This window comes from Anas acuta, chromosome 1, assembly GCF_963932015.1.
Source record: "Anas acuta chromosome 1, bAnaAcu1.1, whole genome shotgun sequence".
Taxonomy (NCBI): Eukaryota; Metazoa; Chordata; class Aves; order Anseriformes; family Anatidae; genus Anas; species Anas acuta.
Genome location: NC_088979.1, coordinates 115861972 through 115888024, shown reverse-complemented (window position 1 = coordinate 115888024; position 26053 = coordinate 115861972). Strand labels below are relative to the sequence as shown.

Sequence of the window (26053 nt, the reverse complement as noted above, 5' to 3'; positions counted from 1 at the left end):
TCTAGCCACGTGGTTCTGAAAGCAATAAAACTGGCAACAAACTCTCAGTGTCCTAAGTTGAAGGAGTCAGGAGCAGCAAAACACATTTCTTAAGTATGGCATTTAAAAAAAAAAAAAGTGAATTTCCAACAGATTTTGTACTTGTTTGCTTCTATGCCTGACCAAGATAATCAAGACAATCATTTATGATAATGCCACTTACAGTCTTAATATGGAAATTAGTTATTTCTGCATTAAGACTTAAAATTCTATGAAAACTCATGCTGTATTTCAACTATTCTCTTAGAGTTTCAGCTCTTAGATACAAATAATAACCAACTGAAAACCGAATGTGAAAGCAACTTCCGTAGCATAATAAAAACAGCTTGGGTAAGTAACCCAAGTCAGAAAACAATGGAACAACAGAAACATGTACATGCCTTTAAATTCATGGTGTAAGAGAGAACTTCAGCACTTGAGATTGGCTTTAACAAAATGGAAACCTTCTGTCAACTCCATCTGAGGACCAACTCTGCTTTTTTACGATTTAGGCTAGTAACACAGCACAGGCTTCCATTTCTGTAGCTGTACACTTGCAGATACATTCCAGACCTACACACTTCACTTTCCTAGTTAATCCAGGTCAGTTACTGGTCACATAGGTATAAGGAAGTACAAAAAAAAATATCCAACCTCCGAACCAGAATAAAATACCCATGCAACTTTCCTACATACTTTGAAGAACTTCTCTTTACCTCTTTTAAAGGGTAGTCCCAATGGTGGGAGCCTGGGAGCCTTGTCAAAGGGGACTGAACTTGGACATCCTCTGACTTGGTGTTTGATTTCTTCTTTGGGATACGAGACTGAAAATAGAGGATGTTACACACATGATAAAACTTAATCTGCTGGTGCTATGAGCTGACTTACTGCCAGGTACAAAGTTCTTGTAACCATGAGACAAAAAGTTGCAAGTAAAGCACTGACCTTTGACTTGAACAATGCATTCTCATTGATGCTTCATCATAAATCAAGTCATACCACATGAGGAGCTAGTTTTAACAGATGAGATGTCTTAAAAAAAAACACAGGAAGACCCCTCATATTTCATTAACTTTACAATGACCTCAACTACATGCCCAAGAGATGAAAACAAATCTACTGGCACTGAGTTTTCTCACTGCCCTCTAGTTTACGTACACTATAGATTAACCCTCACGTATCAGTTTAAAGAACAATAAAGAAAAAACAAAATAGCTGAACCATATGAGGTTTGCTCACTCAAAAAAATATATCTTGTAATAGTATATTGTAATAGTATCACTGCTTTAGTATGATTATTTAGAATCGGTACTCAAAATACTATCAGCTGTTGTCATTCCCAACCTCTGCAAAAATGAAACTGGTATTTCAAATTTAAGTACTGAAGAGGAAGCATTTAAATCTTAGTTTACCAGTTCAAAAAAAAAAAATTATTGGCATTAAAAACAAAAATAATCAAGCTGAATTGCTGCAAGTTCATCCAGACAAGAAAAGTGTTACATTTTCTATCAAGTTGATTAAACCCATTAAATAATCTCAGCTAAACACAAGAATGGAAGCCTTGACATTTCTCCAGGTATCCTGAGATGTAAAGCCTTACCACTGCAAATATGACCAGATTCATGTGCATCAGCAATGGAATGCAGTGCTGATACCTTTCACAGGATCAGTATGTCAGCCAAGAAAAGGTTGAAGCTACTCCGTAAGATGGCTACTGCAAAATGCATTAATGAATTGAGTTTGATGGATGCCAGATGTCCTACCTTGCAACATGAAAGGACAAGTAAGGACTTTAGAAGAATAAGGCTAAACTTAATTAACAGAATCTGCATTCATCAGCTCCATATGTAGTCTTTCAGATCATAACTGAAGTACATGGTATCACCAATGAGATAATCCTTCAATTCTGTAATTTGAACTGAGAGTGCTCTTATTTTTCTCTTTAACTTCTTTGAAACAAAAACATATATATTTTTAGTGAACTTTCAGGCCTGAATTTCTATACTGTACCTCAACCTGCTTCTTATAGTCAAATACAATACCAGATTCCTTAAATTATAAAGGACGTAAGTGTAATAATACACAGGCATCAACTTTAAAGAATGAATTTTTAAGGATGGAAAAGATAATTTTTCATAATCAAAAATCTCTACAGTTAGGGGGCTTGTTTATTTGGAGAAATGGTTTACAAACTTCTCCTCTTCCAACCTGTGTATCAGCAGCAAATTCCTTGCTTCCGAATGCCACAGAAACCACTAGTCAGGCAACAGGTTATAAGCTTTGTGACAGCACGTAATTGAAAAAAAATTTAATATACATTTCATGTTACTGAGGTGCGGATGACCACTGTAATAATACAACATTGAGAACAGGTTAAGTCAGACTCAGAAAACAGAAAAAAAAACAGATGGACAGACAGAAAGGGATAAAAAGCATAAGATATGTTCATCAGCAACATTTCCACCTCACTGTATGTTATTTTGTAAACGTTTGCACTTGTTAAGATCTTGGTTAGTCATGGCCACAAATAACTTCTGGAACAAGCACAAAGTGAACAGGGACCCAACACAGGTCTGAATTTATGGCAATTGCAACGTATGCAAGTTGCATCAGCTTTCCTCTATGAGAAAGGGGCTGAATCAATGTATACATGCGCATACGCATTTAGCAGGTTGCTCATCCCAACCAGCAGTACTTTTCAGGATGTTCAGAGCAGTAGGAGCAAGGGTCAGGAATCATGTGTAAACAAGGCACTGGAAAGGGCTTCATTTCCAAGCCACCAGGCAGACCTTACCCGATCAAACCAGCTGCTGTGCCCTACAATTTGTTTTCATGAGTGCTGCCATTACGAGAAACTACTATTAACATAGATATTTTAGAAAACACTAGCATACAGTGTCTCTGAACACATCTCTGCAGAAAACCAGTTATGTGGCTCTTCCTCTTACTTAATATTTTAGATGTTGCTTGGAACTTAATGCTGCCCTGAAGAGCGTGTTTATGTTAAATCGGAGGTTAACCCTTTTGTGTATTAGTGTGTTCAGCAGCAGACATTGGTACTGAAGGCTGCTACATAAACCGGTTCTCAGAAAAGAGATTCCAGAGAAGTGAAAGCAGGACCACTAGCGAATGAATCTGGTTAACAAACACATCAGGACACACTAGGATAGCCATAGGCTGAAAGCCTATGTTGCATGTTGTAAATTGTACGACAACTTACATTGACTTGACTTGAAGATGACGTTCTTCCATCCATGACTTGCTTCTGAAAAAAAAATAAAATAAGCTTAGCAAACTGTATTTTATTTATTCAGAGGGAATTAAGATCACAGTAGTAGGTACTAAGTAAAAACGAGAAATTCCTTTTTAAGGAAGCCAGCACAAAGAAATTGACAGGCACTATACAAGAAAGGCACGTGCCTGAGGAGCGCTCTGGATTTTAAGTGCAAAAAGACAAGTTGGCAAAGTTTTCTCTAGATTTGTCTTTAGTGAATACATTTACTGCTTAAATTCACTTATTAGTCACCTAATAATTCAGGCTTTGATTACGAAGTGAAAAGGCATCACAGAAAGACATCTGTAATGCTACAACAGCTCTGATAACAATAACAACAAAACTCAAGCGTTTCTGTTAACAGATCAAAGCCTTCCTCAGGGGAAGAACACCGCTTCACAACTTCCAGCTCTCCAAGGGGTTTATTCTCCCTGTCAATACTCTACGTGCCTCAAAGAGGCATCCTACGACCTTCAAACCTCGCCCCTAATCTCCAGACCCCCCAAAAAGCCGGTAACACCCCTTAAGCCAGGCTAGGGGTGTTTCCCCAGCGGCTTCTCCCAGCCGGTGCCCTGCTGTCAGGCAGGGCGAGCAGGCCGAGCGGTGCCGGCCAGGCGGGGACCCGCTGACAGCCCAGGGGGCACGCGGAGCCCCCAGCCCCCAGCCGTGCCCCCATTCCCCGTTCCCCCGCTACGAGCGCGACGGGCGGACACAAGGGGTCGACGACATTTACTGCGCTCTCCCCTCAGCCTCGCAACCCCTGGCGATTTCGCTTTTGTGGCAGAGACACCCCACCTCCCCTCTCCTCCCCGTTGATCCTCCCTCCCCCGGCGGCGGTTCAGGTGCTCGGGCGGCCGCAGCTCCCTCCCCAAGACCCCATCGGGCAGCCCCCGCTCTCCTTGCTGCTCACCCAGGCCCCGGCGCCGCCTTGCGCAGCTCCCCCGGCTGCTTCCGGGCATGGCTCCGCCCGACCCGGGAGAACCGCCCCACAACAGCCGCCCCTTCGCCTCATCCCCCCCCCGTTTTCGCCTCACCCCCCCACCCCCGTTTTCGCCTCACCCCCCCCACGCCCGTTTTCGCCTCACAGGCGGCCCCTCAGGGCGGCCCCTTCCCGCCACTTCTCCCTCGCACCTCTGCCGGCGGCCCCTCTGGGTTTTAACTTTCTGGCTTATAGCCAAGTGTTAAAGGGAAAAATGAAAATAAAAATAAAAACCAACAGTATATAAATGACGTAGAGCAAGTGACAGCTGCGTGGTTGCACAAATCGTCCTCTGTCCGCCGAACCGATGAGTCGTAATAAAATCAGTAGATCTGGAAATCCGTTACAACAGTTGCAGCACGTGCTGACAAACGCTGAAGGGAGGGAGACAACGCTAACATTTGTGAAAGTACTATAAAAGACTCCTTTTTTTTTTTTTAAAGTAACATCCAACCAAACAAAACTCGAGTTTAAACTGTATTTTGTTTTACTAATTGCACTTACATCTCCATTTTAGTCAGAATCCTGGAGACGGATTGTTCCCTTCAATCCGTGTGCCTCCCCTGTCACACACACCGCAACCGCTCTCCTACCTCAGTGCTGAAGCCAAAGAAATCCTGCAACTGAACACCACCAAGATCAGCATCCAGCAACATAACACCCTCAGCTGATGTCTTTGGAAATCCCTTTACAATAAAAACTTTTTTTTTTTTTGTTAGCATACCTTCAGAATTGTAACTTTGACATGTAATTTTTTAAAATAATAGCAGCTGTTTCCTCTTGTTATTAATGATTTATATCAAGTAATGGGAAGCTGTGGGGAAAAAAATAGTTTTGACGCTTGTTTACTTTCACATCAAGGAGACTTAGCTTTAATTTATGCTCAGGTGTAAAACATGAGATGGTAACTGGTAACCTGGAAACATCTGAAATACTTAACACTTCAGATGGCCTCAAGAGTCGACAACTGATGTATTTCATAGGCACACCCCAGAATAACGTATAAAAAGAAAGGAAATGTGAATTCACATGGGTGTCCTTTCATATTATGGAGAAATTATTTATACCCCCCAGAGTCAAAAAGATCTGTATCTATGATGATGACAGATTTTACAGGAGAACTCTTGGTAGGTACTACTGAACTTTGCTACAATAATTTTTTAAAATAACAAATTACATACTGCTTCTATGATTTATACTCTAGTAGCATTTATAATATGCTAAATGCTGCACAAATACTAACCAAACTTAATGGTGAAACATCTTACAGTCTGAGTAGCAAGATAGTGTTTCTTTTTCTTACCCAACAATATTGTTTAAAATCAAAACTTATGACGGCTGCCAGAATACACATCCTTGAATACTATGTTTATATATAAACAATTAAACAAGCAGAAGTCAAAACTGATTTAGAAAATAGATTTAGTAAAAAGAAACTCATTTTGCAACTACAACTAAAACAATAAATTACTGTTGTGGCTTAACTCTGTGATATTACGAGAATAAAATGTTAGTCTAGAGAAAACAGTAAGGTTCTAAGGTGCTGTTCATCAAATGAATGCTCTTAAGCAATAACCTAGTTATTGATATTACTAATTGCTTCATAACTCTTGAGTTCACACCTTGAATGCAATTTGAGTTCAAATCTTGAATGCAAGTCGTACCTTCACTTCTACATCAAGTGTATTTTTGTGTACTTGCTTCTTGAAATCTTCTCAAAGCCTTTACAATACTCTGTAAAACAGAGATTTAAGTAGGTGTCCAGTGTTACATACACAGGGCTTAATTTGGCATCGTATGTTGTTGTTTTGCTTTGGAATTGGAAAAGCATTGCTGTCAAGAGTGGCTTGAAGAGTGTAGTAACTTGGTATTTGTAGCGTGCTGGAAAAATATGCCCTACAGCCTCCTACAGAGGAGGAGAGAAAGAGAGAGAAGTGCTGGATAGCAAGACAGCCTGTGAGGAAACTGCATTTACCAATTCTTATTTGTTTTAGGATGTTTTCTTTGTGCTTATCTCTTCCCCACAGACATCTTTCCTTAAGCCATGTGCATTTTTCTTACACTTAATTTTTAGGGAAAACAACATGAATATGTCCTTACTAAATATATTTTTATATATATGTCATACACATAAATAATATGTATAATCACATTTATATGGTATAGTTTATATATTATTGAATCTGCTTTTTATCCTTTTCTGAGTGTATTTTTAATTATGTATATATATGTAACGAAGAGGAGGGTAGCATTTTCTAGCTTATTCTCTATTAATTGAAGATGGAAATGCCCCTAAAGGGATGGCTTAACATCTCAAACCCTTATGGAGATGACTTAAAGGGAGAATGTATATGCTGTTTTGTGAAGAAGTATACTTTTTTTTTTTTTAATTTGGAAGCATAAGAGCTTATTTTCAATGTGCTAAGCAGCTTACTGAAGGGAACTTACATTCTGTAAAGGAGTTGAGCTCCAACACAAGCCATTTAAACAAAAGTTTTCAGATCACTTTCTGTCCTAGTAATCACCAATACCAAATGTTGTAGTTTTAACATAATCCATGTGATTTATTGCATTCTCAGTGATCCTGGTAGTTCAAGAAAAACTGAAAGATATATTGTCTTGTACCGACGTATTTGCCAAATATAACTTCTTACAAACCATTTGGCAAAATCCAATCAGTGTGTTAAATGATAGACACAGCTTAAAAATGCTTGTATTTGTGGGAATTGAATGCTAGCAAATATCTGTTAAACAAAAAAAATCTATAGAAGTATGAGTCTAACCACACCAAAGGTAATCTCATGTTTGCCATTTTACATGCACAGCAACAGTCAGCAGTAGATTGAACAGATTTGAAGAGTTATTGGGAAAATAGAAAGCTATGATAGACTAGAATGTTCTCTTGTATGCAAACTTCTTCCTGGTATAATTCTTATCTGCTGATCAGTCACATGAACTGACAAATTACTTTAGTTGAAACCAGAGGCCATAGTATAATCTCATGAAAAACTGCTGTATGGATTTGTATGTCTTCTCCTTGTTCCTGGCTCACAGTGGCTGTTTTATTCTGTCATTGATTCCACAATTTCCATGTGGCAAATGCTTACGAAGATGGCTAATAACCAGAGAGATTAACATCAGTGTACTGCTGTTGAAATTTAGCAACTGCAATCTGTAAGAGTCTTTACAAGCAGCTGGTTTACTACAGACCACCAAAAGCAATGAATGCTTGGTATGTAACTGCTTTTAAATGTGAATTACAACAGGTCATCTTTATGTCACTGATGTATGGAGATCTATCCTTATGTTGACATAGTTTTCTTAATTTGCAGTGGTTAAAAACAGAGCATGAACTAAGCTTGTGGAAACTAGTAGAGGGTTCAGAGTACCAAGAGCAACTGAAGTATGACTTCAATATAAAAGGGGAACTGAGGCATCTGGACACAAATGAGTCCTTTGTTTTCAATTATTACAAGAATTCACATGAGAAGAATCATGAACGCTATCAAGTCTTGGGACATCTGATTACTCAATATGTTTATGAGCTCCTGGAAAGAGTCTGCACACTGCAGAAAGTTTATATTCCTACTGATGCTACAGAGGATGAACCAAGAAGCTTCTTTTTTATGAGTGAGAAAGCACTAACAAGTTCCTCTAGCATAATTGTGCTTCTTCAGGACCGTGGAGTTTTCCATGCTGGGCAGTGGGGGCAAAAGACCATCATCAGGGAGGGCCTGAACCACGGAACTCAAATACCATTCATCAAAATGGCCCTCCAGAGCCATGGGGGGGTGATTGTACTGAATCCCAATGACAACCTTGTTGACCTGAAGATGGAAAGGGAGAGGCGAAGTTTTTCTGCTGGAGAAGAATCACTGACTTCTACCCAGTCCTGCCAGTGGATCCCTAAGCGGTGCAGCAGCAGCCCTGAGGAGCACACCATGTATGTATGGGATCACTTCATTTCAAAGAGTGCAGCCAAGCACGTGGCCTTCATTGCCCATGGCTACGGTGGCTTGGTGTTCGTTGACCTGCTTGTGCAGAGAAAATGGGAAGTCATAAATAAAGTCTACTCTGTGGCATTCATTGACTCCTTGCACAACATACAGCATCAGACTGGAAGCGATCCCCAAATACAAGAATGGATACTGAAACACTGCCGTGAATGGGTATCCAACAGTAAGCCTCTGGATAAAGCCGTGGGGTCCCTCCTGAAAGTGAATTGTCCTACTGTCTCTGCTGGAACTGAAAAGTATGGCTTAGCACCTTCCTGCTGCCTGCATGCTGTCTTTAAGTACCTGAAGAGCACACTGAAAGCTAAGACCACAACAGCCTTCACGCGTTCACCTATTGCAACCAGAGGCAGCACAAGTAAGAAGAGAGACAATAAATAAAGGTGTCCTGGTTTGGCTTTGATAGTAGTCTCTTCCTTTCATAACGACCCCTGCACCTACAGCTCTTGGCAGGGGAGAGCCTTGGAGTTGTACATTTGAAGCTAGTTTGTTTTTGAGAAACATACAAGTTAACAATTATGGAAAAAAAAAAAAGTGCTGTGTTGAAAGTTCCAGGTCACGTTCCTTCAGCTATCTGTGAAATTGCAAGTTGCACGAAATAAAGATGTTAAGATATCAACTCTTATCTGTATCTTCTTCTAAATAAACTTCCTGCAGTTTTAGCTCTATAATTAGATGAAACTATCAGCAAAACTGATTTGTTAAGTACATAGCTTTCAGTAAAAGTACAGTTCTGAAGTATATAAGGCATGCAAAGGAACCAGCACTCTGAATTATCCTATTGCCTACAGCAATATTACTTCTTAGTGCATGTCATACAGTGTTTAAAAACTTTCCAGAGCTGAAAGATCCACCTTCCTCCTTGAAATGTTCACTTGTTAAATCTTGTGGGAACTGAAAATGGTCCATGTCTGCAAAAGAACACTGAAGGGCGAGAAAAGCTTTTCCTACAGCATCAGTTCTCATCTCAGTCAAAAAAAAAAAGTTACTGAACAGTAATATTGGTTACAGAGAACAGAGTCAAATTGCCTTTCATATTTATACCTATTTGCAATTTTAGTCATGCCTGGTAACATATGAAGAAATTTCCACCCCATTATTCAAGAACAGATGGAAATGTGAACAGTCAGGTAAACGCTTCCAATAGCAACCACAGCTTTTTGAATTAAGTAAGATGAGCTGATGTTATATTTGAATGAAACTTAGAGTAAATAAGCTATTATTAGAATATACTGTTTAGTTCCTTCAAGAAAATTGCACTGGAGTTGCTGTCACAGTGCATGCAACAAGCCTGTTCTATAGCTGCCAGTCAGCATGCAACTCAAAGAATAGCCACTTACATGCATTCTACATGTTGAACACGTAGCTTTATTTACAAGAGAAGTATTAGGTGACAGAACATCTGTCTTCAGAAGGAGACCAATATGATCCTTCAATGCAAATACTTGAAATGTCCCACGGTGTCAGAAGTTGTTAAAAATGCTCAAAAAGTTATCTAGAATATCTGCCAGTTCCACAGTTCTTTCTCTCAGGCCAGCTCATTAAATTCCTTGGTAGAGAAGGTCATATTTAGGAATGTTATTAGGATCGATAGGACTTCTTACAATGAGCTTTCCACGCATTGCTCCACGGTAAATCACTTCAATAAGATCTATAAAGTCTTGCTTTGTTTTGAAGCTTCCTACAAATTTGGTGTGATCTGGAGACCTAAAGATAAGCATAAGATAAAGGCAGAATTGTAACATTAAAGTGTTCAAAGCAAAAAGACTTGAAGGTAAGAAGAGCTGTATAATGAAATTAAGGATTCTGACTTGGTCATTCTGAAAGAAACCCACATCAGTAGTAATGTCAGAGCCAAATCTGGAATATACTGTGACTTGACATCCTAAATCCGAAAAGGTGCAGCATTGCGTCTAAGATTTTACCCATGCTATTTCTTGCAGAGTCAGATAAATTTCACAACTGACACATACTTATTGAATTACAGCATATTTCAAAATACTTTTTAGTTTTATGTCCTTCTGCCTTTTCTCACAGTTATCTAAAGCAGATGTTGTCAAGAACAGTTTTCAAACCTTATGTCCTATAGACAAGGTAACCCAGAGAGAGACTGCTGATTATTACGGACATAACAGATAACATCAGGTAGGATGACATACCCATAGTCAACCTTCATGTGCTGTCCATTGAAGAAAAATACTGTAGAAGGAATATAACTGATGTCAAAATACTGGGTGTACACAGGAACGTTGTTCACATCCACCAGGTAGATGACTGCCATTTTACTTAGGTCATGAGCTGTCTTTGCAAGCTAAAAAAAGTGAGAAAGATGACAAATGGGTTAAGACACAAGATGGGAAAAGGTGGAAAGCTTCATAAAGCCCATTTCCATTACACCTTATCACTTAAAGCAGGGCTAGAATATCACCTTTTTGACTTCAAACGCTTTGTATGCCCATTACGATAACATAAACATCTGCTTAACTTTCAAATGGTTTATGGCATTATTTCGGTTTATATCTACTTGTCAGCATGCAATCACCGTCTTCGTAAGGCCCCATCTTTTCCAAAAGCAACACGACGTTCTCCTGTGCGCAACAGGTATACCCGTAGAGTTTGTTTATTTAAAAAAGGGGGGGGGGGGGGGGGGGAAACGCTCTTACAATATCATCGAGCTGCAGACAAACAGCATCGTTATCTCTTCCAAACCGGAGCACCAAAACCTTCTCCGCCACGCTTTTTATCGCCTGATCCACCTCCCTCTTACAGCTCAGCTTGGGCAGCAGAAAACTCATCGTGACAGACCGCAGCTTCCGCTGAAGCCCCGCACCGAAGTATTAATAATTAAAAAAAAAAAAAAAAGCGTCAAAAATTAAAGCAGCGAGCCAGCCCCTAACGGCGGGTGACGAGAGAGACGGCGCCTGTCTCCTCCCCGGGCATGCTCTGCCCTTTCCGCTGACGGCGAGCACAAAATGGCGGCGGCCGGCGGCGGCGGCCCTTAGCGGCGCGGGGAGGAGGCAGGTGCGGGGACGGGGCGCTGAGGGGAGGAGGAGGCCTCATGGCGCCCTGGAAGGCTCCCGGGAGGGGTCTCCGGGGACGCTCTGCGGTGCTCGGGGGAGCGTTAAGGGTCTGGCGTGGGCCGCGTTGGAAGTTAGGAGGAAGTCGTGTTTAAAAAAATAAATAAATAAATGAGAAAAGCGGTTATGGTGCTGCAGCTCTAGGTTCTCCAAGAGGTGGTTCAAACACTGCACGTTGGCTGCGTAGAAAAATAATTTGGTTGTTATCAAAAGCTGAGATCAGGTGTTCAGATTGTGGAAATCTGTCTTTCAGTTTCACTGGAGCTCCAGTAATAGAAGTTAATTGAGGAATCTGTCCCTTGGCTTCTGCAGTTGGATGGCAGACATTCTCAGATTATTAATTTTGTTGGGATGTTTAATACTTAGGTTTCAAATTACAAATATTTCTATTGTAACACTTAAGCATTTTCTCTTTGCTTCACACTGTTAGGTATTTTTGTTAGTTTTATCTTAATGAAAGTAGAAAATGAAAACATGGTCACAAATTTTGACAAGTTACGGTACCACAGAATCATTAAGGTTGGAAAAGCCTCCAAGATCATCTGGTTCAACCATCCCCCTACTGCCAGTGTCACCCACTATGTTTAAACGCACTTCATTTTTATTTAAATGCTTATTAATAATATACTCTTTCTGTGGCTCTGCATCTGGGCAGGTATGTTAATTATATGTTAATTCCAAAATAAGTTTAATTTGTTCTCCTGTACATCTGATTATTTTCAGGTGGTAAGTTATTGGGGGAGATTCTGAATTATATTTTGTAGAATCTTAAGCCAATTTTTATGTTTTGGCCAAATAATTTTTTTTCTCTAACATTCACTGAATCTTCAGATCTTCCTTAAGTAGATTTGCACTAGATAAGGAAAATATTAAACATTCTTTGTATTTTTCTTTCTACAAACCTCTTACATTTAAGTACAAATGTGTGTGAGATTAACAGCATTGTAGGTTTCCTGTCCTTAACTTTATGCAGCGATACTGGCTTCATAGGCAGTCCAGCAAAAAAAAAAAAGAAGATGGTCACTTCCTGTACTAGTTCTTTGTTGCTTCATTTTGTTTTTGTTCCAGGAACTGTCTAGCACATCAGGTATGGAATCTCATTTGGCTGGGATGATCACACTTTTTTTCCTCTGTTTTCTTCTTTTCCACCACCTGGTTAGTTGACTGTAAGATCAATTCACTGATCTGGTTCATAGTGTGGCCACGTGAATGTTTGCACTGCTGAGAGAGCCAGGAACAAGGGCCTCAGGTGTGTCTTCACTGGCAGTAGCGTTGGCTTAGCAAAACTGTAGTACTGGTAGTTCCACTACTTCAGTGACCTGCAATGTGGAAATGCCTTCAAGAATTAAAAAGCAAGTATTAAAGTAAAAAGGGAAAACTTGAGTACCAAAGTTTGCTAATAAACCTTTCTAACACAATAGAAAACAAAAATGTGATCTTCTTTAATACAAAGTTATTCCAGAAAATATTACTAGATGAAGCACCTTATCCATTTTCACAGTGTAGGCAAATTAGACCAGGTTGTGTTTTTAAAATAATTTCAGATTACATGCGGCATTTTGCTTACGTTTGTTGCAAAGGCTCTTCTTTGTCAAATGATAGGGGTAATGGAAATAGATCTCAGACAATACTTAAAGGCTGACTGCATTTTGAAGTGCAGTAAGTACCACTGTTTTAAGCAGTAGAGATAACCACGTCTATTTGTGACAGCACTACATACATCATTTTTGTTTAGAAAGAGTAGTAAACCAATAGTGGAAGCAGGAATTCCTAGTGTTCCCCAAGAAGCAACTTACTGTCTGTTGACATTAATAAAGATGATTATCTGTGTGTGTTTTCTTCATGACAAGCTTTCTGACAAGTTTTCTTCACCTCTTACGCTGTTTTGCAGATAAGCGTTTGACCACAGCACATGTCCAAGTATGCAGTCTGCTAACATGCTTCTGAAAAAGCTTGTAAGATATTCTGTCTTTCCATTTGCTGCACAACATGGGATGAAACAGGATTTGTTTTCACTCAGTAGGACTCTGATTTTATCACATTGCCTGAAGGAGGGCAGTTCACGCAGTCCCTCAGAAAAACTAGATTTAGATGCGTGGAAGGAAGTAATGAAATCTGGGTTGCAAGAAGTCAGTGTGACGGCCTCAGAGCCTAAGGAAACTTCCACTTTGGCTGCTGCACGTGAGATTCTGGAGATGTGGAGACTAGCTGGTAGATTGGTTCCAGAAAATGTCACTGAAGAACAACTAAAAACGTTTATAGAATGTCCTTCCAAGTCAGCCAAAAAGAAGTTCTTAAAATTTTTGTATCTTAAAGAACTTCACAAGAAAAGTGAGAAAAGGAAGACAGAGGAGAGAAGGGAAAGGAGGCTAGAAATGCAGGAGAGCACTTCAAAAACTGAAGAGCCCAAGAGGAATCCATTTTTATGCTTGTGGACCAGCTCTATGGACAGAATATACAACTGGAGGGTAGCTCAGTCAATGATCTTTGGCCAACCTCTAGTATTTGACATGTCTTATGAAAAGGATATGTCAGACAGAGAAGTAGCAAATACGGTGAGACAGTTGGTATTGAGTGAAAGTTGTAATCGAAGATCCGTGGATCCATTCCACATTCACTTCTGTAACTTCAAAGATGACAGCCTGTATCACAAGGAATTTATCAAACATTATAGAGAAGCGTGGGGCAAACTACTTATAACTGTGACAGACCAGTGCTACACAGATATCTTTCCGAAGAATAAGCTTGTCTATCTGACCGCAGATTCTCCCAAAGTCATGAAAACTTTTGATCATGACAAAATCTACATTGTCGGGTCTATGGTTGACAAGAGTATAAAAACAGGAGTCTCTTTAGCACAGGCAAAACGCCTGGGGCTGGAGACTGCAGCCCTTCCGCTGGAGAAATACTTGCTTTGGAGTAGGGGTGCCAAAAATCTCACACTGGATCAGATGATGCATATTTTATTAACCCTGAAGGATACCGGGGACTGGAAGAAGGCTCTGGAATTTGTTCCCAAAAGGAAGTACACAGGCTTTGTAAACAAGCCTGTGCATGAATTGAAAACGGCCTTAAACCTGATCAACGCGCTTAAACTTCGGAAGAGGCAGGGTGAGTTACGAAAGCAATTTGCAAAGAACTACTCCAAGAAGCTAACACAAAAGTAGAGTGCTGAGGAAGAAAACGATATTTGCGGGCAGGCTGTACCCTCCAACGCTCCAGTTTCTGTGGACTTGCGGAACTGTATTTGAGTATTTGTCACTAAAAATGCAATTGTTAGTCCAACTGAGATGACCTTTGTGAGGGGTGGTTTTGTAAATTGACCGTGGCGTGGGGCAGACTGGATTTATTTGTGCGTTGTTGGAATTAACGTGCGAGGAAGGAGATAAAATTGGCTGTTCACAGCGCCTGGCTCCGTGCAGTTGTGTGTGGGGGGGCGGGGAGCGGACCTGCCCCTCAGGGGCTGCCGTGAGGCGCCAAGAGGGGGCGCTCGCGCTCCCTGAGGCGCGGTGGCGCCGGAAGTGCGTCACGCCCGCCGCGCGTCGGGGAAGAAGGCGGGGAGGGAGGAACGGGGTCGCCCCGCCCCTGTGGCTGCGCGGGGGGCGGTGCGCATGCGCGGCGCGGCAGGCGGAGGCGGGGACAAAATGGCGGACGGCCGGGCGGAGGGCGACAAGGCGCGGCGGCCGCAGCAGCCCGCAGGAGGTGAACACGCAGCGCCTCGCCCCGGGAGGGAACGGGAAGGGAACGGGAAGGGGGCTCGGCGGCGGCCACGGGGGGTGGGGGGAGCCGGGTGAGCAGCCCCCGGCCGGGCCGTGAGGGGACGGGGCCTGGGCCCGCCTCAGGGCTGGCCGCGGCCCCTCAGGAGCGGTGCGGCCGCTGCGCTGCTGGCGCCTCAGGATCTGCTTTTAGCAGCTGCGGTACTTGTACAAGTAGAGATGCAGGGAACGTTCGTTGTGTGCCATTTTAAGCACCTTGGTGGCCTTCTTTTTCCTCTTTTTTTTTTTTTCTTTCAATTTCATCAATCCTTAAGTTTTCAGTCTGATTTTATGTTATTCCAACCTTAACTCGGATATTCTTGTCTTCTTGTGTACTGCTTATCATCAGTTGTCTTCAAATTTGTAATCGTGCTTCTTTCTCTCCTTCTCTCTCTTTTTTTTTTTTTCCCCTCATGACTTAAAATTGAGAAAATAGTGGCCTTGCAAAAGCTAGAGCTTCCCTTTGCTGTTTTTGGTTTAAGTATACCTAGAAACTGGTGGCACTTCCTTGATCAGTTAAAAGATTAAATTAAGCTTGTAAACCAATTAGCGTAGTCTCAACAGTGAATGTCATTTCTGATGATCGCCAAAATACGAACGGTAACACGTGATTTGGGGTAGTTCCTAGACTCTTGAAACCCTGGTGTTTTGTCTTTGTTTTTTTAATTTGGTTTTATACGTTCTAAATTCTAGTAATATAACCACTGGACAGCACCACTATATCAGGTGTTCATGCTGTCCTGTGCACTTCTTCGGTGTGCTGGAACGAGCTATGGTGCATTGACCCTAATGAAAGGTGTCGTTCACTGATGACATTTTAAAACAATTTAGTTTTTCTTTTAGCAAGTTTTTTCCCCTTAAAGTTAACTTAATTATGACTCTTCAATGTTTTTTATCCCCACTGCACAGTGGTCACAATCCCACAGACAACATATCCTGTGATGCTTTGCACCAAGCCCTCTTGGTCCTGTCACTTGGACCACCTAGGCGGTGAAGGTTGTCCACTTGTTTATCTTGATACTTATGAGGAAAACTCATCTGTGAAGCAGCTTATGATTACTGTGATCCATTAAAGAGCACTGGTCAGACTAGATCTCAGAATAGCGGTGCTTGTGGTAGGTGAAAAATGACCACCTGAGATTTCTAGGAAATAATGAAAAACCCTTAATTAATAAAAAAGTCTACCTTGGCTTGAGAAGTTAGACCAGTTTAATGAACAATATATGTCTGCGTTTATAACTGTTTGCTCTAGGAATATAATATTTCTAGACACAACTGTTCCCACACCCTCCCAATTGTCGTGAGCTCTTTATAGCACCTTCAGCAAGTTGAGTTTTTTGTAAGGAAGCAATTTCTTCCATCAGTCTACAGTTTGCCCTAAGCAGAGCCTGTCAAAAGTAGTATTTATAGTTCAGTGGTGATAGAACCTAATTTTGAGACCAGAGTTGCTTAACATTTCATAGCGAAGGGTGAGAAAACAGGTGTGGGAGTTGATACATCCAACCCTAGATTGTCTTAGACATGATGTTTTGCTCAGCAGTACTGAAGAATTCACAGCCAAAGCAGTGAGCTGCAGTCTAGTGCAGTTCAACTTCGCTTCAAGGTGGCCTGGCTCAGGAACCTGGACTGGGCCCATGTGCCCTGACATCTGGGCTGCTGCGATTGTCGTGTCTTACGAAGAGGCAAACTTCTAGACCCACAGTTCCCAAACTTTTCAGTCCAGTGTAACTTCTCCATCCCCTCAAATCACCTTACATGCTATGGTGTAAACTAATTAGTCTAATAACTTAATATTCTGCTTAATGTGATTTCATGGACAAGCTGTAACCAGCTTCTCAAAGCACTGCAGAGTGGTGTTTGTAAAATGCTGCTAAGACAGCAGCCAGTACCCAAGGTCACTCGTGTAAATGTTGCCTCTTCTCTTTCGTCTTTATTAATCACTTCTATATCTAGAGTCAAATTTCTAGTGGTGCAGACTAATATTGTTTTTTAATAGAGTGAAGTTAGAGATTTTTATTTCTCTGTGTGTTGTATATATGTTGTATAGTGATCTATCATCTTCCCAAAGGTGAATAATAAATCAATTTTTATTCCAATCACTTATTATCCTGATAACTAGAATAGTGAGGTAGAAAGGGTATATTCTGCTAATATGACAATACCAATGATTTGGGAAATAGCAGAAATATATATATACGTATATATAGATGTGGATAGGCAGTAAATGCACTGTGAATGGATGCCTGAAAAAATGCAATATTGAGCAGTTACAAGCTTAAACTGCAAATTGAGGCAATGTTAAGAAAAATTATATATGCCAAATTGAAGGATACTTCTGTTTTTCTCATTTCAGTTTCCTCATGTCCCTGTTTTTCCTTTCTCCTGACGTTGTGTGCTTCCTTTTTTTTCCCCTCAAAACTGCAATCTTGTTGACCCCAAATTCAGACTAGCCTCTCTCCCATTGCTCTGCCCTCTTTATCTGCTTTTGCTGTTAGAGAGCAGTGCCAAGAAATTTCTTCCCTGGTGGCCTGATTTTGCTCCATGTGGAGGGTCCTTTTCTCCGTTTCAGATGATGAGAAACTGGTGCTAGTTAGAGTTTTTCTTAGTCTGATAGTATGAATGCTTTCCTGTCCATTCTCCAATGCATGCTTTTTTTTTTTTTTTTTTTTTTTTCTCCCATCTGCTACTGCAGTGACTTGCTTATTGCAGCAGCAGAGAAATGTATTTTTGCTGAAGTGTTTACTATGTTCACCACGAGTCTTCCAAGGACACCTTTGTACCTTGGTGTAGCTGAAGAAGCCGTGTCTATAGGAGATGCAAATGTGATTCGAGTCATTTTTCCTCTGTGAATCATTGTTCAGCTACTGTGTTTTCTATGACATTGTGCAAAACCAGAAAAGTTGAAATCTCTATATATGTTTTTCTAGTGCTGATTCCTTCCTCAAGCAGAGCTTGGCAGATTTATTACAGATGAGATGTGGACAAGCAGTGACTTGAAACATGGTTGAGACAGACGGCCTCACTCTAGTCACTTCCATGGTCTTAGAGTTGTGCCAGACAAGCCTAGAGACTGGCATGGACACGTTTTTGTAAAAGTTGGGTAGAATTAAATTTATCTTAAATTATCTGCTGTAGATTTGGAATTGGGATTTTGATTGTGAAACCTTATCTGTTGCAACTTAAACCCTAAAAAGATTTAGTCATCTACATTTAATTTACTACATGAACTTTGACTTCCATACTAAATAAAGAGATGGTGCTTCAAGATTGTTTTCCTGGCTCGTACACAAGAAGTTCTTTACAAGTAGTGGAGTGCTTGTGGTTTCTTCTACTCGTTGTATTTTGCTGTCTACTAAATGTACATTGGTGACAACTGCTGTCACTAAAAACACCTAACCTATTGCACTCAAAGTATAATGCTTTATGAGGTTGCTGCTCCCATCAATCTGCTCAGTAAAAATAGCTCATCTTGGTAAGTTGTTTCGACTTCACCAGGACCTGAAGAAGAGGCAGAAAAACCTGTGAAAACTAAGACTGTTTCTTCCAGTAATGGAGGGGAAAGTTCGAGTCGCAGCGCAGAGAAACGGGCAGCTAATGAAGAAGCTGAAGACTTCACCACAAAGCCTGCCCCTGCCAAAATGTCCAAGTTTGGATTTTCCATAGGCAATCAGACAGCAAAGAAGACATCTGCAATATCCATCAAACTAGCAGCAAATGTAAGTTGTCTGAAGGCTTTTAATTCTCAGGAAAGTGTGGTGAAGGGGAAGTACTGTGGGGAGGCTTCCTTGCAGAAGGAGTCTTGAATTAAATGCGGGTGACTTCACCTAAGTTTAAGAAAGCACTGCAGGGCCGCATACTTTTGCATATGTAAGGACTTGCAGGCGATTAATCCCGGGTCAGTTGTCTCAGGAAGCGTAAGACTTCATGGAAATTAACTGCAGATCTTTGAACATACAGAATAATTTTGTAATGAGATTGGATAGTGGAATAATTTCCTGAGGGAAATGAGGAGACTCATTAAACTGTTCAAGCCACTTCGAAATGAGAGCTGGGAGCTCCGTTGCATGGGATGCTTAAAGGTGCACAAAAGCAAGTCCTCTCTGAGATGCCTAATAGGTCATCTTCACTCCAAAGATCATATTTTTGCATGGGAAAGGCTAGCTTGTTCTTCATAATTTTGCTTGTTACTTGCAAGGTCAGTGTGATTCATTTATCCTAGTGCACTCTTTTTTTAACCTTGTTGAAGGACTTTTTGGGAAGCCTATTAAAATAATGTGAAAGAGACGAGACCTCTCTTAAGAATTTTCATGCCCCGTGTTGACCAGTAAAGGTTATCCCTGTGCTTGTTTAATGTGAATCTGATGCTTCTCTTTATTATCAAAGTAGACCTGTGCTAGCTTAGGCAAGGACAAGCCAGATGCTGCCTCTATTTAATAAAGTTTATTTATACTTCCCATATCCCACTGTGCTGGATAGGTTATAAACCCTTGTCTGGCTTCAGTTCGGACTGTAATCATGAAAGGCTTGCACCTGCAGTGCCAGGATTTTACAGATCTGCAAAAAATGAAAAGAGTGGTTTGTTACATCTCCACATGGGAGGGAGATGTGGGCTGGCAGCATTCTGGGGTATAAATGCAATCAGGTCAATCAGACTTTGGAAAAATCGACAGAGCTGCCTTCTGAGCTACTAGCAAGCTTGGATTTCTCATGTAAGAAGCTATTTCCAGTGGCAGTAAATTTGGCTCCGGATTTTTGGCTTCCTGCGGTTAGTGGGTGACTGACAGTGCACCAGGTTTGACAGTGCTGTAACTCAACCGGTTTCCTTTTAGTCATTTCTGTACTTTCTTAGTATGCTACCTGTTCCTGTGGAGTCAAAGCTGTAAAAAATGACAGAATATTTACACATTATAGGCTGTTGGATGTGCTGTAGGCAGTTGCCTAAGGACTCGTCTGCAGTATCAGGTTCCAAAATACGAATGTATACAGAATGATAACCAATGAAGTCAAAATGGAGGATGCAGTGTATATGACTGATTTAGATAAGTGGTAGTACTGTTGCAGCAAACTGTTAATGATGATTCAACACTTTTTTGTAGTCTTACAGCAAAGACAGAAAGTAACTCAGATGTAAGTAGCCTGATACACTTGAAATAGAGGAGGGTATTTCTGGAAATGTAAAAATACGCTTTTCAAGGGGCCTTATAGTTATCAGGCCTCCATGGTGTGATGTGCAGTGATACTAGTTAAAAAGTATTGGATTGTTTTAGGCCAGAGAGCTGTTAAATTGTTAAAAGATGGGAAGGTAAACATATTCAGCTACCTGGCATTAATGGATAAGAAAACTCCAAAAGAATAATGTATAATAATAATAGTAGTGTAGTAAAACTCTGAACACCATGACTTAATGAAGTCCTGGTTTAATTGTTCATGTCATGCAGCAGAGGCTGTGTACCCCTGCAGTGTGCTAGGAAGTTGAGATTCACTTGTTTTCTTGTAATCTGAGAAGGCTCAGCTAGCTTTTCAGAGAGTATCTTGCACAAATGAGAAGCCATTTTCCCTTTCATTGGAGAGAAACCTTCACCTGTTTGATTAAAGCAAAAATACTTTTCCCTCTTGTTGCCCCCATCAGTTTAAATGAAAATGCTTGACTTTGTTTTACCAGGTTATTTAAAATGAAAAGGGGAGTTTTTTTTTTGATTGGGTAGACTTACTTTCCTTGTGCATTTCATCTCTTTCAGAAGCCTAAAGAGCCCGTTCCAACCCTTGCTCCAAAAACGCTTTCTGTAGCAGCGGCTTTCAATGAAGATGAAGATGTGAGTAATAAGGCAGTGACTGACACAACTTTGAATCCTGTTGGTGTAGCTTAGAGTTAGGTAGAGACCAGTGGGTCATTCAAGGTTTTTACACAATCGTGAAAACTTTCAGCTTAGAAACATCTGTCGTTTTTCTCTTTAAGTATGTACAATTTTGCAGCACTGTGTTGGTTCAAGAAATCATTAAACTTAAATTAACTTCTCCCTGAAAAAGAAATATACATAATTCGAATTAATGGTTGCTTTCTCTGGGTTTATTTTATTTTTTTATTTTTTATTTTTTTTTAAAAAGGAGCCAAAGGGAAGTTGTGCTCCTTTTAGTTTGAGTATTTTGTTGTCTTGTTGCTGCTCCATCTTGAACAGAGATGATCAAAGGAATTTGTACTTGTTACTTTGTGTAATCTTGTAGAACCTGTGTTTTTGTTCTAAATCAAATCTCTTTCCCGTGGGACAGCATTCCCCATATTATCACTGAAATGTTCAAAAGATGACAGCCAACCACGCTCTAAACTCTTTTTTCCTTTGTAGAGTGAACCAGAAGAAATGCCTCCAGAAGCTAAGATGCGCATGAAGAATATTGGAAGGTAGGTCAGCTGTGGTTTGCAGAAGGGTGAGCACATAAGAATTTCTTCAGCTCAGGTCAGGTCTTTCAGCTGGTTTACAAATACAGAAAGATGGGTTAGGTTCAAAAGTTTTTCTTCAGACATCAGAACATTTTATCTAAAATTTCAGCTGTAGATTGAAACGTACATTTATGTTTGCACTTTGGATCATACTTGCTGCCTTCTTTCTGAAGAATAAATTGATTCTGTATTAAACAGAAACTAGTTTGCTTCTCGAAAAGTATTAGTCAAGAGCTACAAATTGCAAGTGTTCATGCTTGCAAACTAAACTTTATATCTTTCTAGTTCCCTGTTTTATGAATTGTCCTGAAATAATGTAGTCTGCTCAGATTTTTTTAAACCCATGCAAGAAAAAGATGAAGATTATATCTTTCAGAGGGAAGAACAATAGCTGATGTACTTTTGAAATAAATGTATGTCATTCTTTTGCTTGACACACATTTGAGACACAGTCAGGTCAATCTTAAAGTAAACGTGGATGCTTCCAGAGAAGGCTTCACTTAAATGAGGGATGAATTTGGGCATATATATTTTAAAGAGTCTACCATAATAGACTGCTTTTAAAGGCACTCCCCTGAAGGCTTACTGCTGCTCAGTGGATTTTTTTTCTACAGTAGCAGACTTGGATTTTTATTTTTTTAGCCCTTAAAACAGATTCTTCGCTGCTAGCAGCAGTTACTGCCGCTTCCTCTGCTGCCGCATCTCCTCGCTCTCTTGGTGTACCACAGACAGATGAGTTCTGTGGCCAATTAACTGTTGCCAAACCAAGGGGTCCTGATGTAACTGAAAGAAAGATACGTGTGGTAGCTCCTGGCAGCAGGCTGGGCATGAAATCAATGTTTTCCCTTGTCCTGTTGCACCAATTACTACAGTTAAATTGACTTTCTCAGCTGATACTGTTTTTGCTTTTCACAGGGATACACCAACCTCAGCAGGACCAAATTCCTTCAATAAAGGAAAGCATGGGTTTTCTGACAACCAGAAGCTATGGGAACGAAATATAAAATCTCATCTTGGAAATATCCATGACCAAGAAAATAACTAAATGATGTGGATTGAGGTTTGGGGGGAGGGGAGGGGATAACATTAAAGGAACAGTTTCCTTTTTTAAGAATGGTATAAGACTATCTTTGGAGCCACTTTTTTAAGATTTTGAGTGGTACACTAATAACTGAGTTTGAAATTAGAGGTAATTTATGTTTTGTATACAGATTTCAAGGCATTTGCTAATTTTGTAGTTTCATGTGATTAGTTTCAAAAGGTTACAGATAATAAAGAAATTGGAGTGGTACCTTTTTAAGATTTTTTTTTTTTTGTCAGCGATTAAGGTGGATGAAAAAGGTTACTGTCTCTTTAATCAGGTTAACATTGAATGCTCTTGCATTCTCACTTCTGGCTCCCTCTTCCTAACAGGAGAAACAGTTGGCTCCTGGGAATACTGCAAAAGAGTGAGCATTGTTTGTGCTAGAAGTGTTACTGGACTATTAATTTGAATATGAATTTAAACAGGAAACATTAAGAACCTAGACTTTTTTTTTCTCCCTACAGTTAACTTTTTGTTTAGTCTCTGCAAACTAGGAATTACGTTGCTCTGAGTGGCTCTGGTAACTTAGCTCTAATTTTGTTTAAAACTTCATGTAGGATGTGTTACATTCTGTGGCTTGTTTCATCCTAAGGAAATGGGCCTTGTCTGTATATTAGATACAGTCTGTAAAGAATATTCACTACAAAGATAAATCAGTATTTTCAGTGTGCTCCTCTTAAATCATTAGCCTTGAGTAGTGCTTGTTAGCATTTCCTTGTGAATTAAATAGAGACTAATATTAAAAGCAGTAATAAGTGATACACAAAAGCCACCACCAAAAAGACAAGATAATGTACATTAAGTTTCCCATTTGGTTGAAATATTTTTCTTTACTATGCCTAGAAGGAATAAAAGCCACACCAAAAATCAGTAAGTCACTGCTTAAGTATGAAAAATCTAAGATGCACTTTCCCTGTCTTGCTATTTGAAACAAAATGCCTTGATGCCTGTGACTTCAGACACTATCAGGTTAAAAAAAAAAAAGTTGTTTTTTCAGTCCTAATGCTCCTAGGAAGTGTCAACTTCAGAAATAACTTGCTCTCTTTCTGTCTGTCTGCCTTGTGCAGTAATTCTGAACAACGATACTGGCACGGTCAGTGTAATTTCCTAGCTCATGTACTTCAGAACAGTGCTGAAAGATTTTAAATCTGGTAAGGACCATCTAAACTTTGGTCTGATTTGGATTTAATAGTTTTAAAACATCTTACTAGCAGAACTGTTTACTTAAAAATAATGAAAACTGACAGCAATGACAACAGACACCTGCAGAAACTGAAGGTTCTTTCTAGACTCAAATACCTGATAGTGTCAACCACTCAATTCATTTCAGCCAGGATCTGGTTGTAGAATTCAATATGTTAATTGCTTTCATTCTGTCTCTAAAGCCTCTCTTCATGCTAGAGTTAAAACTGCAAGAGCAGAAAGGAAAGTGCATCTTCAAGTGTATTTTTTTATTTCATTTTAGGAAAGCTCTGACCACTTGGACTTTTGAGTTTGTACGTTCTAAAAAATATTTTTTGTATTTTTGTATTGTATGTGTAATCTTTTTTCTTTTGAAGTCTGATGCAGTTGAATACCTGTAACTATTTTCTTTAAAAGCCTTGTTATAAACGTAACATAAAAATGTATACATTATTTTTTTTCCATAGCAGAAATCTTTGGTTTATTTAAAAAACAACAACAACAACGACAACAAAAATACACTAAAACTGACCTGGGGATTATTGGAGCTAGGCAAGACGAAGTGTTTTGCTTTTTGACTTTTTATTATATGTGGTTCTCCTTGTCCGAAGAAATGCCCATCAGGTAGTAGTAAGTCACTGTGAATAGCTAGTTTAACTTGCTCCTTAGCAGTTACTTGCTACCTTCTCAGTCACTTGTGTTGGGAGAAAGCAAAAGGGGGCTTGTGGTAAGAGGATGACTGAGACCTATTCATTCTTATTTAACTTACTGTCAACTGTGTCTTCCACGTCCTTGGCTGAAGTAGACGTTGATTTCAAGTTTCGTAGTACTTCAGCTTAGAATCCTTTAAGAGACTGCTAGGCAGAACAGCAGATGTGCTAGGATATAGCTTTCACATAAGTCACATAGCAAAAGTTATATTTATCTTATTTACTTGCATGGTCAATTAACGTAATCCTACCCCCTGTGAGAGACTGCAGCAACTTCTAGATCTGAGCTGGAGGTAAGCAGAGATCCTGTCTCACTCCAGGTATGAGTTCTACTTCCTTCTCAGTGCTACGTGGAAGAAAATCAAGTCAGGATTGCCTAAATTCACTCAGGAGAATGAGTGCCTAACACATTTGATCTTGTAACAACAAAGGTGTCTGTTTAGTGTAGGGCCTGATGCAGGAAAGAACTAATCTCACAAGAATTGTCAAGGAAAATGTTAGCTAGAACTTTGCTTGAAGTTCTGTGCTTCTATTATGACAGTCGTAGTCTTTGAATGAATATAGTAGTACTGGGGAAATATTTTCAGGGTTTTTTTTTTAATTTAGGAATTCAGGAATTGTAAAACTCATTGTAAGCTACCTGATTTAGCTATCTTAAGTGCTTCCAGGGCATTTGCAGAGACAGCTGCCTGGTATAGCGAGATATGTATGCCTATGAGTGGTTGAAACGTGTATCCATGCAACTTGTGCAGTTTTAACTCAGAAAGCTTTTGCTTGCTTATCAGTAAAGCTTTACTTAGCACCTGAGCAGCTTGTATCTTCAGCTAACATCCTGAATATTTTGCAAGTAGTGCAAACTGCCATGGCAACTGTCATAGTGTAGATTACCTAATTATTATATTCAGCCAATTTTGACCAAAAAACTATCGTGTCATAGTGTGTCCACTGGGGCATTAGCCACTGATGCATTCAGGCATTCGGGTGTGCTGAATTCCATATGCTGTGGGTAGTTTTATCGAAGCTTTCCTTGGGAGGAGACTTTGAGAAAAGTCAGCGTTGGTGGAAAATAGTTGCTTCTGCTTCCTGAAGAGGCAAACCGAGTTTTTAAGTTACTGGAAATCACTGGGGTCACTAGAACTCTTTTTAGGCTGCTGCAAGATAAGAACATAAATCTGTTTGGAGGAGCAACTGAATTTCGGGAAAGCTTTGTGGCTGCATATTTAGTAGCCTTAAAAGGTGTTCTGCAAATGTGTGTTCGTTTTTTCTTTTTTAATTATGTTTTTTAACACCCTGTGAACTGGGAAATGCCATGAAGGTCCTACAGAAGGGACGGTTACATTCCAAAATCAGTGATTTGTCTAGTTCCCATGCCATGAGATGCTAGAATAACATAAAAATTGGACAACTAGCAACTTGCTTTTTACTTGATCCTATTAATACAGTCCTTATTTTTTCTTTTTTATTAATAAAGGGATCTTCTGCTGTTCTTAAACTGCTGCATATTCATGTCTTAAAAATTACAGTG

General features: G+C 40.0%; 5 protein-coding genes and 1 long non-coding RNA gene across 19 annotated transcripts in view; 4 read left to right on the top strand and 2 right to left on the bottom strand.

Annotated features, from left to right (window-relative positions):
* SENP7 (SUMO specific peptidase 7) overlaps positions 1 to 9758 on the bottom strand; it is a 43803-nt gene extending 34045 nt beyond the window's left edge. For 4 of the 12 annotated variants that reach the window (XR_011100495.1, XM_068694964.1, XM_068695011.1 and 1 more), the window contains exons 1-3: positions 9625 to 9757; positions 3239 to 3283; positions 735 to 842 (exon numbers count right to left, since the gene is read on the bottom strand). Coding sequence is in view for 11 of the 12 variants with exons in the window: in XM_068694964.1 (XP_068551065.1) it covers positions 735 to 842; positions 3239 to 3283; positions 9625 to 9630 (159 nt within the window). In the remaining variant the exon portion in view is untranslated. Of the gene's footprint in view, positions 1 to 734; positions 843 to 3238; positions 3284 to 4087; positions 4166 to 4202; positions 4283 to 4775; positions 4895 to 9624 lie in introns of those variants that run through there. The other 8 variants (XM_068694986.1, XM_068695019.1, XM_068695036.1 and 5 more) reach the window with 6 other exon arrangements.
* Positions 4373 to 5044, top strand: LOC137862853 (uncharacterized). The gene is made up of 2 exons (XR_011100557.1): positions 4373 to 4680; positions 4789 to 5044. It is a non-coding gene; the product is annotated as an uncharacterized lncRNA (long non-coding RNA).
* On the top strand, positions 5189 to 8903 carry LOC137862758 (putative protein ARB2BP). Its single transcript, XM_068695103.1, has 2 exons — positions 5189 to 5398; positions 7604 to 8903. Exons 1-2 carry the CDS (start codon positions 5366 to 5368, stop codon positions 8663 to 8665), a joined length of 1095 nt encoding a protein of 364 aa, XP_068551204.1. The 5' UTR covers positions 5189 to 5365; the 3' UTR covers positions 8666 to 8903.
* TXNL4B (thioredoxin like 4B) lies at positions 9630 to 11081 on the bottom strand. Its single transcript, XM_068695147.1, has 3 exons — positions 10948 to 11081; positions 10444 to 10595; positions 9630 to 9991 (listed from the first exon to the last, which is right to left on the bottom strand). Exons 1-3 carry the CDS (start codon positions 11077 to 11079, stop codon positions 9826 to 9828), a joined length of 450 nt encoding a protein of 149 aa, XP_068551248.1. The 5' UTR covers positions 11080 to 11081; the 3' UTR covers positions 9630 to 9825.
* An 82-nt stretch (positions 11082 to 11163) lies between these two features.
* On the top strand, positions 11164 to 14766 carry TRMT10C (tRNA methyltransferase 10C, mitochondrial RNase P subunit). 3 transcript variants are annotated; one of them, XM_068695087.1, is made up of 2 exons: positions 11164 to 11301; positions 13253 to 14766. In XM_068695087.1, exon 2 carries the CDS (start codon positions 13284 to 13286, stop codon positions 14526 to 14528), a length of 1245 nt encoding a protein of 414 aa, XP_068551188.1. In that variant the 5' UTR covers positions 11164 to 11301; positions 13253 to 13283; the 3' UTR covers positions 14529 to 14766. The 3 variants fall into 3 exon arrangements, with proteins under 3 accessions (XP_068551188.1, XP_068551178.1, XP_068551195.1); XM_068695077.1 differs by having other exon boundaries at positions 11164 to 11305; XM_068695094.1 differs by lacking the exon at positions 11164 to 11301 and adding an exon at positions 12294 to 12448.
* A 140-nt stretch (positions 14767 to 14906) lies between these two features.
* On the top strand, positions 14907 to 24271 carry PCNP (PEST proteolytic signal containing nuclear protein). Its single transcript, XM_068695116.1, has 5 exons — positions 14907 to 15063; positions 18612 to 18832; positions 20855 to 20929; positions 21458 to 21513; positions 22468 to 24271. The coding sequence occupies exons 1-5, from the start codon at positions 14973 to 14975 to the stop codon at positions 22595 to 22597; spliced, it is 573 nt and encodes a 190-aa protein (XP_068551217.1). The 5' UTR covers positions 14907 to 14972; the 3' UTR covers positions 22598 to 24271.
* Positions 24272 to 26053: the final 1782 nt, after the last annotated feature.

Excerpts from the sequence above, each read along its gene's own strand:
- LOC137862758 (XM_068695103.1), top strand. The coding sequence starts at position 5,366 with ATGATGATGACAGATTTTACAGGAGAACTCTTG. Across the intron at positions 5,399-7,603 it reads ATTTTACAGGAGAACTCTTG|TGGTTAAAAACAGAGCATGA; the intron begins GTAGGTACTACT and ends CTTAATTTGCAG.
- TXNL4B (XM_068695147.1), bottom strand. The coding sequence starts at position 11,079 with ATGAGTTTTCTGCTGCCCAAGCTGAGCTGTAAGAGGGAGGTGGATCAG. Across the intron at positions 10,596-10,947 it reads GTCTGCAGCTCGATGATATT|CTTGCAAAGACAGCTCATGA; the intron begins GTAAGAGCGTTT and ends CACTTTTTTTAG. Across the intron at positions 9,992-10,443 it reads CACATGAAGGTTGACTATGG|GTCTCCAGATCACACCAAAT; the intron begins GTATGTCATCCT and ends GCTTATCTTTAG.
- TRMT10C (XM_068695087.1), top strand. The coding sequence starts at position 13,284 with ATGCAGTCTGCTAACATGCTTCTGAAAAAGCTTGTAAGATATTCTGTC.
- PCNP (XM_068695116.1), top strand. The coding sequence starts at position 14,973 with ATGCGCGGCGCGGCAGGCGGAGGCGGGGACAAAATGGCGGACGGCCGG. Across the intron at positions 20,930-21,457 it reads CTTTCAATGAAGATGAAGAT|AGTGAACCAGAAGAAATGCC; the intron begins GTGAGTAATAAG and ends TTTCCTTTGTAG. Across the intron at positions 21,514-22,467 it reads CGCATGAAGAATATTGGAAG|GGATACACCAACCTCAGCAG; the intron begins GTAGGTCAGCTG and ends TGCTTTTCACAG.